This window comes from Citrus clementina, unplaced genomic scaffold (genome assembly GCF_000493195.1).
Source record: "Citrus clementina cultivar Clemenules unplaced genomic scaffold, Citrus_clementina_v1.0 scaffold_3, whole genome shotgun sequence".
NCBI lineage: Eukaryota > Viridiplantae > Streptophyta > Magnoliopsida > Sapindales > Rutaceae > Citrus > Citrus x clementina.
Window position 1 is genome coordinate 5,943,691 of NW_006262339.1, and position 10,603 is coordinate 5,954,293.

The 10,603-nt window shown below is 38.1% G+C and overlaps 2 protein-coding genes across 3 annotated transcripts; one reads left to right on the top strand and one right to left on the bottom strand.

Annotated features, from left to right (window-relative positions):
• The first annotated feature begins 1,741 nt into the window (after positions 1 to 1,741).
• Positions 1,742 to 8,081, top strand: LOC18049893 (3-oxoacyl-[acyl-carrier-protein] synthase III, chloroplastic). Of its 2 annotated transcripts, XM_024189762.1 has the most exons (9): positions 1,742 to 1,889; positions 2,248 to 2,442; positions 4,322 to 4,470; positions 4,899 to 5,035; positions 5,434 to 5,539; positions 5,630 to 5,748; positions 6,542 to 6,606; positions 6,729 to 6,951; positions 7,472 to 8,081. In XM_024189762.1, exons 2-9 carry the CDS (start codon positions 2,258 to 2,260, stop codon positions 7,691 to 7,693), a joined length of 1,206 nt encoding a protein of 401 aa, XP_024045530.1. In that variant the 5' UTR covers positions 1,742 to 1,889; positions 2,248 to 2,257; the 3' UTR covers positions 7,694 to 8,081. The 2 variants fall into 2 exon arrangements, with proteins under 2 accessions (XP_024045530.1, XP_006440365.1); XM_006440302.2 differs by having other exon boundaries at positions 1,742 to 2,442.
• Positions 8,082 to 8,128: 47 nt separating this feature from the next.
• LOC18049894 (probable xyloglucan galactosyltransferase GT19) lies at positions 8,129 to 9,811 on the bottom strand. The gene has a single exon (XM_006440303.2). The coding sequence runs from the start codon at positions 9,661 to 9,663 to the stop codon at positions 8,305 to 8,307; it is 1,359 nt and encodes a 452-aa protein (XP_006440366.1). The 5' UTR covers positions 9,664 to 9,811; the 3' UTR covers positions 8,129 to 8,304.
• Between the last annotated feature and the right edge of the window lie 792 nt (positions 9,812 to 10,603).

The window sequence follows — 10,603 nt, forward strand, 5'->3', positions numbered from 1 at the left end:
GGCTACGGTACACTTACAGACCAGGTTAAGCCAGCTCCCCAAGGGTGCCATTTGCGTGCCTTGGTTCCACATGCGGGGACACGTGGAGTGCATGGAGTGGGTGTGTATGTTACAGAATCTGTAACATACATATTCAACAGCATTTAGAAAAGTGTTATTATTTTTCATTTTTAAATTATATATAAAATAAATTAAAATGGATGATCCACTTATAAAAAAGATACCAAATAAATATAATTTTCTTTTGTTGTTATCAATCATTATTATATATATAATATATTCCTTGTTGTACCCACATATGCATTGGGAAAAGTGGTCATAGAGTTAAATTGTGTGCCCATTCACTCTCTCAAAAGAGAATGAAAACTGAAGAACACTAATACGGGGTTCTCTAATTTTCTTTATAAAGTTTAAAGAGCAAAAATGATTTGTTTTCCAATTCTGTAGCGTTTTCTTAAAGAATGAGTCCGCCAAACAAATTTTATATATTTTCTTTTTAAAAAAATAAAAAACAACAAATAAAAAATAGTACCAAATGCATCTTAAATTTCATCTTCTTTAGTAATCGAAGACAATTAACTCAATTTTAAAGAGGCCCATAAAGGTTATAATCTTAATTAGTGAGGCACAGAAATACCACAGAAGAGTCACTCTCTAACTCTACTATGCGTCAAACATTATGGAAGGCAACCTCAATAGCTAGGATAATAGCATATAACTCTGCAAACAAAGGCACTATGATGGCCAGGGTGCAAAGCAAAGCAATCTTTAAAGATGCCATTAAAGTTTCTACAAATAGTAGTACAAGACGAATCACTTGAACCCATCTCTATTAATTTTAACCCAAAAAGTTAGTACCGTGAAAATCTTTGGAGCTCGAGGTAAAGGCTTGTTCAAATTAAAAATTTCATAGATGGGGGGGCATTTCCAATGGGATGACCAGGGCATGTCATACTTTTTTTTTTTTGACAATAGGGTATGTCATACTTAAATAAACTAAATGGGAAGACACACAGGCTTGAACAGGAGGAGCTGGAATCATCAAATTGTCAAAAGCACAATTTATTTCTTGATTTCTATAAGAAATAAATGATCAATGGATTCTTTTATTTAAAGAGAAAATGCCATGATCATTGAGGGCTTACTTAACATACTACCGAGGATTCAAATAAACTTGGCAAAAAAAAAAAAATTATTTTTCAACGGTTCAACTAATTATTCAATGAGTCTGCCGTAGCACATTTATATGTATAATAAATATGCGAAAAAGTTGTTATATTTTGACAATCATTTTATAAATTTCGGATTGCAATTAAACTTTGCCCATAAGAAGTATGGTCTACACCAAATGTGACACTAAAATTAAAAGACTTTTTGGTGTTTCTTAAAAGAGGAGGGCAGGTGTTGCGTATATATTTTCTTTTTCTTCTGGTTTTCTACGACTTCAAACTACCATGCCAACTACTTGAGAGATTAAAGATTTTTTTTAAGCTTCAATCACATTAATTAACTTCAAGACAAGAAGTAAAGATCAAAATTTTTCAAGAAACACAAGGGTAACAACTTAGGTAAACAACTAGCGTAAACTTTAATTAAGACCAACCACTATCAGCCACGTGTCCCACGAGGGCATAACACACAACATGCAAACATTGTCATGCTGATGTGTCAAGTGCTAACTGTTTTGTCTCCAACACATAAACTAGTTGAATTACACGACAACAGGGGAGGACACCTTTTATTAAAAATAAATAAAAAATTACAAGACAAAATGAAACCTTGAAAATTGAGACGGCAGTGCACGAAGGGAAGCTTTGTGAAGGAGAGAGTGACACTTCGTACATAGAGAACAGCTTTAATCAATTGGCATTGGAGTTTCCTCATGTTGGGTTGGCTTAATCCCTAGATTTTCACTTAATTTTGTCTTGCTTTTTTTTTTTTCCCCAAATCTTTTTTCGGACTCTCCAAAGTAAAATTTTAACCCAAATCCCAAAACAAGAGAAAGAAATTAAAAAAAAAAAAAAAAACTTAGTAAACTCTGTTACTCTGTGTATACTACTCATACATATTTATTGATCCCTTAAATTATTATTTATTTGTTTTTTCTTGTCATGGTTGTATTCACTCTTTTGAATACATTCTTGTTCTTTCAAATATAAGCTGAAAAAGATCCTTTTTTTTTTGTTGCTTCACTCGTTTTCCTCTAAATATTCCGAACTTTAATTGGTGTATGTGCGAGTTATATAGAGAGTGAAAAATGGCAAGTGCATCTGGGCTGTTTACACCTTCAGTTCCAAGCCTGAGGAGGAGGGTTCAGCCTTCAACATGGAAATATCGATCTGGGTTTTGCTTCTCTCAGGGAACCTTTAGGAGGGTACTGTGCTCCAGCACCATTGCTGGTTCTGAGAAGAGTGTGTCTTCTTCCGAATCTAGAGCACCCAGGTGATTTTTTGTTTTCCCCCCGTTTGTTTCTCTATGTGATTCATTGCTTCTTTCTTTCTGCTTTGGTAGTCAAAATGGGTGTTCAATGCTAGTAGATTCGTTTTTGTTTAGTTTTTAGCTGGTGAAAGGTGGTTGTTTAATGGGCTTTGGACCTCGTTGCTTATAAAGGTTTGTTATATTGTTGAATGAAGTAGACATTTTATTGCTGTAGATTTTTTTTTTTTTTTGGGTTAAAAATTCATTACTAAATTGCTTATGTGCGAGCAGTTGTCATGTAGAAGTGATGAAAGAGATTCTTTACTTGACTAAATGATGAAAGCCTTTCAAGACTTGGAATTTAGAGTCCGTATATATAAGGGTTTTTGTGGGTTGGCTTTACTAGTTTCATGATATATTACCATCTCATAGGGAAACAGAAAAAGTAGTGTTGCTTGCTCTTATTAGAGACTGCCATGCATGCTTCTGATGATCAGTTTGAGCTGAAATTTTGTTCGAATCTGCCTTTTCCCTGAGGATAGCTAACCTTCTAGAAATATATTACTTACAAGGAGTGTGAGTGAAGCCTTGTAATTCATATGGTTGCTTCGGTCTTTGGAAGGACTAACTTAGTATTACCAGAATAGTTCGAAAGACATATCTCAGTTGTGAGTTTAATAGAAATAAGAATTCGGGCTTGTACAGCATCAGTACTGCTCTCTATGAAGTTGTAAGAGTTTTTCAGCTTTTGGTTTTGTGAAGGTGATGTAGAAAATCTAACTCAAGTCTGAAATTGCAGAAAAGTGCAAATTCTGGTTCATTTGGCTAACTCTGAGAAGTTGACATCCTATACATTACTATTTTTCTTGTTGACCAGCATTTACTTGGCTCACTCCAATTTGACCAGAAGCTTGACTGTTGTCTGTTTTTGTGATGCATTAATTTTGGTAGAAAAGTTTCAGACTGTTTATTCGTAGCCTCTTCTGCATCAGTTACAAGGTCTGGTGATTCTGTAGGTTTTAAAAAAACTGCAACTAAATTGCTGTAACAGTCCTTGTTAGTTTTCTTTATGGTTTAAACTAGACAATCTTGTAATACAAACTAAAATATTCAGGGATGTTGAAGTTAGCTATGGGTTTTTAGATGTAATCTTTCAAGTATCTGCTCTCAGATTTAATAGTGCCCGGTTTCACTTTTGGTTGGGAAAGCAATACAGAGAAACAGTTTCAGGCTTTGGGGCCGCCTATTTTTGCGATTTGGAGGACTATGTGTAGCACCTAGTTTTAAGAGCATGACTTATCGAATGTCAATGTGGTGATCTGAAGTTGATCTGCTTGTTAGCAAATTCTTGGAGCAAAGGAATATGGTTTTCCTCATTAGCTATACTCATTTCAGTGTTGAATGGACTTATGTTGTAATAATCGTCGTAACTTCTTGTTATATTCTTATTTTCCTGTTACTGTATATGGTTAATGCTTGGTTTCAGAGTACCTTTATATCTCCTGCTTGAATGCTTTTAAGTTTTGAGCTTTGAAATATTATCATCCTCTCATGGGTGCTTAGTCCATGACATTTGCTCTACATTTCATGTGTTGAATAACTAATCAGTGAAATGAACCTCGTCCATGGTATTGGTGATGATGTCCTAGTACAACCTAGATTTGCCATGAAGCTAACTCAACATAGAACGGAGCATGCTAGGGTCTTCCCATTTTTTATTAAACTAGATGTAACAAAAGTTGATCCTGGTTATTGGTCTATGTGCTCTGTATGATAACTCTAGCCTGGCCTGCGGGAATTTTCATCTGATTTCTGTTTTTATTCAATGAAATGAGGATTTGGCTTAAAAATGAAAATTTGACTGCTGTATCCACTCTTGTTGCGTGCCTAAAACAAAATACAGACTCATCAATAGAGGGTGCAAGTTGGTTGGATGTGGCTCAGCAGTGCCAACTCTTCAGATTTCCAATGATGATCTCGCAAAAATAGTTGACACTTCTGATGAATGGATCTCTGTTCGAACTGGGATTCGAAATCGACGCGTTCTATCAGGTTAGTTGATACTTGCGCAGCATGTTAGCATCATGTACAGGGTAAACATGAGCAGTCTGGCCGGCTTTTCATGCTCTGCAGCTCAGCTGCTTGAGTCTTGTCTACAAAAGCTGCTTCAGCCTTGAGGAAGGCCATTCAGCTTGACGAGTCTGGGTGTAGCTAGTCTGAATATGGTTTAATTAAATGTTTCCCAACACTATGGTTGTCCACTTGGTCTACTCAAATTTGGTTGAACTTTGACCCTACTGTATTGTCAGACTTAGAGTTCTAAGTTCTGTAGCTTTTTCACCTGTAGATAACAGGTAGTTTATGCATCGATTGCCACATGATCTAATTATCTGTTGGATAATTTAAAAAAAAAGGAAAAAAGAAAAAAACAACTTACGTTTCTATTGTATAACATCTTCTTGCCCTGATCACTGTTACAGGCAAAGAAAGCTTGACTGGTCTAGCTGTAGAGGCAGCAAGTAGAGCTCTTCAGATGGCAGAGGTGAACCCTGAAGATGTTGACCTTGTGTTGATGTGCACATCTACTCCAGAGGATCTTTTCGGTGGTGCTACTCAGGTAAGGGTGATGAGATTATATATATCCAGAATTAAATGAACACACGTCAAACACAGTAGTTTTTGTTCTTGATGTGAGCTGTGTTTATGCTTCTGATTCTGTAGTGTTGTGACTTTCTGTGCACTTAGGCAGTTTCTTGCATGACATGTGGATTAACATCAGCTTATGATGTGCCAAATTGAAACAAAAAATTAGTTTTCATACACAATTATTTCTTATGAGGAATCTTGAGCAAGTGCTAAAATACTGATTTGCATACTGCAGAACTTTCAAGATGCTCTGCATATTTCATGCGAGAGCCGATGTTCTTCCATTAATGTCTTTTACATTGGCTTGGAATTGCTACAACTCTAACATTGAAATATGCTCCTCTTTGTCTGTTATGTTGTAATTGTCAGATTCCAAAGGCACTTGGCTGCAAAAACAATCCTTTAGCTTACGATATTACAGCTGCATGTAGTGGATTTCTTTTGGGTCTTGTCTCAGCCGCTTGTCATATTAGGGGTAACAAGTTTGTTCACTTGGCTATAAAAGCAGTATTTGTTACATATTCCAAGGCTTGTACGATTAAGTCTTCACCTGTATAAATTACAGGAGGCGGGTTTCGCAATGTTCTAGTGATTGGGGGTGATGCTCTTTCTCGATTTACTGATTGGACGGATAGAGGATCCTGCATTCTGTTTGGGGATGCTGCGGGTGCCGTGTTAGTGCAGGTAATGACAGTCTATGTTTCACTCTTTTACAGGGTACAGAGTAATAGTTTGTTGGTTGACTAGCCGTGATGCTGTTATTGAAGAAGTAATCTTTCCCATATTAGCAAAGTCTGCCATCCAAATATTAACAATGAATCCTTTTCTTGAATAAAAGAACTATAGAGAAAGATAATACATTATATGTCTCATGGTTTGTTTATTTGTCCAGCGTGTTACTTCAGTTCTGTTTTTGCATGGGTATAATAAAAGAGGCAAAAGTAACTGCATTTTGGCATATATGCGACAGTCAGATACTTTCTCATATAGTCATATTTCTGAATCCACAAATTTGGGGATTGTATGAATCTAATTTCTGGATATTCATTAATTATCCCCACCCCACTAGTTGTATTTCTTGCTTGGTTAAATGTTCCCTCATTCCATAATTGAAAAAAAAAAACGTGGATATTCGCACCAACAATTTTCTTTAGTCCACGTAACTTGGGATTCTAGCATCTACTGACAAATTAAGAGGGCCGGCTACTTCTTTTAAATATTATTCTGTCAGCTATATTTAGTAGTTCCTCCAGAGCAGTTGATTATCAGCGGGAAATCTCTTATGTCATCTTGTATGCTATGTTTTTTGTTTGTTTAAGTATCATCAATAAAATAACTCTGTTATGTTCTTGTCCCTGATTCACATCCATTATGTGTAAGATTGCTCATATAAGGGTCCGTCAAGGAGTTACTGTTATCTCACTGCTTTTCTTCCACATATATTATTCATTTCACTTGCAATATAATGCTTCTACAGGCCTGTGACAGTGAGGATGATGGTTTAATTAGTTTTGATGTGCATAGTGATGGTGAAGGTGGCAGGTACGTGTTCCCCCCACCCACAACAACCACCCCCCCCCCCCCCCCCCAAAACCCGCCAGCAGACAGGCTTTGTGTTTCTTTCTTTGATGAAGATAATGGATATTTGATCCTCCTCATTGCAGACATCTAAATGCTTGCATCAAAGGAAATCAAACCAATGATGCATTGGGTTCTAATGGTTCGGTGCTAGCCTTCCCTCCTCAACACTACTCTTATTCAAGCATTTATATGAATGGCAAAGAAGTTTTCCGTTTTGCAGTCCGAGTGGTGCCACAGACCATTGAGTCTGCCCTTGAAAAGGCTGGTCTGACGATGTCCAGCATTGATTGGTTACTTCTTCATCAGGTATGGGATATATGATCTGTTATATATTCACCTTCTTATCAGTAAGTCCACCCTGGAGATATACTTAAAAACAGTTTGGCCTGTGAAATGAGGTCTTCATTTTCAAGTCTTTATAATTTTATGCACACAAGAGAATATTCCATAGAGAGTGAACTCGAATCAGAAGGGTTCTAGCTCAAAATGATGTTAATATGATGAGATCAAAATGTGGGTCTAGATTTCTCTTTCATATTAGTAGTAGATATTAGAATATTTTGCCAGCCACTTAGGAGGATGACTTTCGTTAGCTATTCAATTCTGATATATGCTGCCTGCATCTGTAAAAGATTATGAGCTAAGCATAAAAAATCTGCTCGCCTAAATGCAGTGCTTCTCTGAAGGGACTTTCAAACACATCCCTAGGATTTGTCAATATGTGACATATTAGACACTTCTTACTTGTATCACTGATGATAAATTACTAACAGACAACTCATGAAAGGTAGAAGAACAAGTACTGATAAAAGATTAAAAATTGCAGGCAAACCAGAGGATCATAGATGCAGTTGCAAACCGTTTAGATGTCCCAATGGAACGTGTTATATCAAACTTGGCAAATTATGGTAACACAAGTGCTGCATCCATTCCGCTAGCATTAGATGAAGCAGTTCGAAGTGGGAAGGTCAAGCCAGGTCATACTATTGCTGCTGCGGGTTTTGGTGCTGGTCTAACTTGGGGTTCTGCTATTCTTAGATGGGGATGAGAATTTACTATCAATGACCAGTACCGAAGAGAAAGGAAAATATGTTACAGTGAGATGTGCTTGAATCCATGCTCCCCGATACATATGTATTGTGGTTAATTGGGGAGGTTGCAGTCTCATAATCTCCATCAGCTCCATCCTGTTCGTTTGAAGCATCAGCTCCATCCTGTTTGTTTGAAGTTTGTTACTTCGCAAATGGCGCTCCTAATAACTTATTAATTTTTTTTTTCCCAGTCAGTCTTGAGCTTCCCTAATTTCCATTTTTCAGCGGGTTATGAATAATTGCAGTGTGAACAGCGTCCACAAAATGTGGTAAAAACTTAAAATATTTACAAGATGACAGTATTGTGTACATTACAGAAATTTAAGCTGCTTCTGTTTGCTATTATGTTACTTCCAAACATTATACACATTTCCACAAACTGTGCCCCAACATTAAGTGAGTAAAACCATCAATATCATAATTTATAATCAATGAAAATACAAATCAGTCTATTTCCTCGGCATCTTTGCTGAGAATACTAATTAGTATAAACAAATTTAAACAGGAAAAAGAAAATGGTGATTAAATAATTTTTACAATGCCAAGAAGACTAATAGAACTCGTTAGTTCATTGACTTGACACTTTGAGCTTGGATCTAATCCTTTCTAAAGTACCCTCAATTGCAATATCGAAAGCATCCTTTTTAGCCTTCAAACCCAGAGTACTCTCATGCCTTCTGTAAATAACTCCGGGCATCAACTCAATAACTCTCTCCCTCATCCTCCTCACCTTAGCATTTGGTATGCTCATCAACACATCAACAATCTTCAATCCTTTAAACACCACATCTTCCTTTGGTATAAACACTGAAAACTCGTCATACATCTCCCCAGGCAAATGCCACACATACTGGGATTTTGCTGACTGCTCTTCAAAGAAAACTGGAATGCAACCTGCAAGAAACCCATCGAAAGTTGACCTCCTAGTTGGTGTATCCCCTGGTGGCTGCAAGCAGAACGTTGCTCGCAACATTGGCCTCATAAATCTAATAGGATCGTGCTCACAGATCCCATTAGAACAATCCACAATGTCACACACTTTGTTAAAATGCCCTCCACCTCCAGCAGCAGCAACAACTTCACTGCTGTGATTGCTTTTACATTCATTTCTAATACTTCTCCTAATATTTGGATTAGCACCAACCCCTCCTCCACCGGCAAACAACATCAACGTGCTTCTTCTTGAATTCCTCACTCTCTTCACCCACGACTCAAAAAGATTCAAACTTGATGGGTGATAACTCGTGGGATAAGGCACAGCTTGTTCTTGCCAAGGCCATGTTCTGCCCTCAGGGAGCAAAGCTGTGACATTGTAAAACTCCGGAACTTCAAGAAAGGACGTTCCCCATACAGGAGGATCAACATGTAAGGGCTGCGAAAATTCCCAAGCCGGCCTTGCCATCACCAAGAAATGATCATGCCCCGCAAAACGATCCCATATCTCAGGCTGATCATCATATCGCAAGAAGTTGTACAATTCAAGACCGTGTTGTCTGCTGAAGTTGGTTTCGGAGCCGTACAAATATTTTAACCCGTCAAGGGCTGCATAATAAGGCACGTAAATGGCATTCGCAGAGGCGGGATCTTGAGTCAAGCAAGGGTACTCCAAAATCCTGCGGTGGAAAATGAGTTCCAGCAGGAGAGGGTCAGTGCGGTACCAGCTGTGAGAATCGTTGTGGGTTTTGGGACCGAGGCCGTGGTTTTGTAAATAAGAACAGAAATCGCCAAACAGAGGATAGGCAGAGCAGTTTGAGAGGAGATCAAAATTGAACCGTGATGGGAGCCATCTGACGTAGATCCAACGGTTGGTGCAGTCCTCTGATTCAACGGTTGAGATTTGATAGGATAAGTCTAATTTGAGAAAGATGACGAAGAAGAAGAAGAATGTGATAATGTGAAAAGCAGCAGATGATTTGCAGCAGGCCATGAAAAGAAAAAGAGGGTTTGGACTTGAGATGGAGAGTTTTTGGTAAAGATAGAATTTGTGTTGTAAAAATTATACATGTCACCACTTATTACTGGCGTCTGCCAACACGACGCTGTTGCTATGTGTCCGTGAATTTTGGCCCTTTTGGAGAGAGAGAGAGAGAGAGAGAGAGAGAGAGAGAGTAAAAAAAATAAATGGTGAAAGTGAGCCGTTGAAATTTTACATGTTTGGATCCAAACCTGTCGGTGCGAGGCAGCAACTGCTGGTTAAAATTTATGAATAAATCCCACCCAAAGCGGCGGCGTTTCTGTATTTTTCTTTATTTTTGGCGCCTTTCTGTTTATTTTCACCCTTTTTTAACTGTCAACATGTCAGTGCGTCACTGCGCGTCCGTCGTTGGTTCTTTCCTAAATCCTCTCCAAATCCCCTCTTGGGCTCTACCACTTTTAAGGGCCCAACACTATTGATGGGCTTAACTCTAACTTTTATTTCCCTCCAAAAACTTTAACCAACTTCCCAGCCTCTTTTCCTTCGGCTGCTTAAGAAGAAGAAACAAAGGAATTTGCTGCTCTCATCAAGACCAAATCATCATCTTCTCCAAAGATGCCAAGATCCTTTGCTTCCCTTTTCTCCCGTAAGAAATCTCAAACACTTGCCTTCAAAGATTACTACACAAACTGGTTCAACACTCTGCAAAAAACCCTCCTCCCTCTCATTCACAAATCTCTTTCTTCGTCTTCTTCGCAAACCCTCCTCTACTCTCACGTGGACCTCCTCCTCCACCATTTTCTTTCCTATTACGACGCATTAGACAGTGCGGCCACCCAAGGAAACCTACCCGAGCTTCTCTACCCGTCTTGGCGCAACAGTCTTGAAGTGCCATTCCTCTTTCTTGGCGATCTCCACCCATATTCTCTTCACAACCTCGTTAGATCATTTC

Bases quoted from the DNA above. Each gene is read 5' to 3' on its own strand.
- LOC18049893 (XM_006440302.2), top strand. From the start codon at position 2,258: ATGGCAAGTGCATCTGGGCTGTTTACACCTTCAGTTCCAAGCCTGAGG. The intron at 5,036-5,433 runs GTAAGGGTGATG...TGTAATTGTCAG, and splicing joins TTTTCGGTGGTGCTACTCAG to ATTCCAAAGGCACTTGGCTG. The intron at 5,540-5,629 runs GTAACAAGTTTG...TATAAATTACAG, and splicing joins AGCCGCTTGTCATATTAGGG to GAGGCGGGTTTCGCAATGTT.
- LOC18049894 (XM_006440303.2), bottom strand. From the start codon at position 9,663: ATGGCCTGCTGCAAATCATCTGCTGCTTTTCACATTATCACATTCTTC.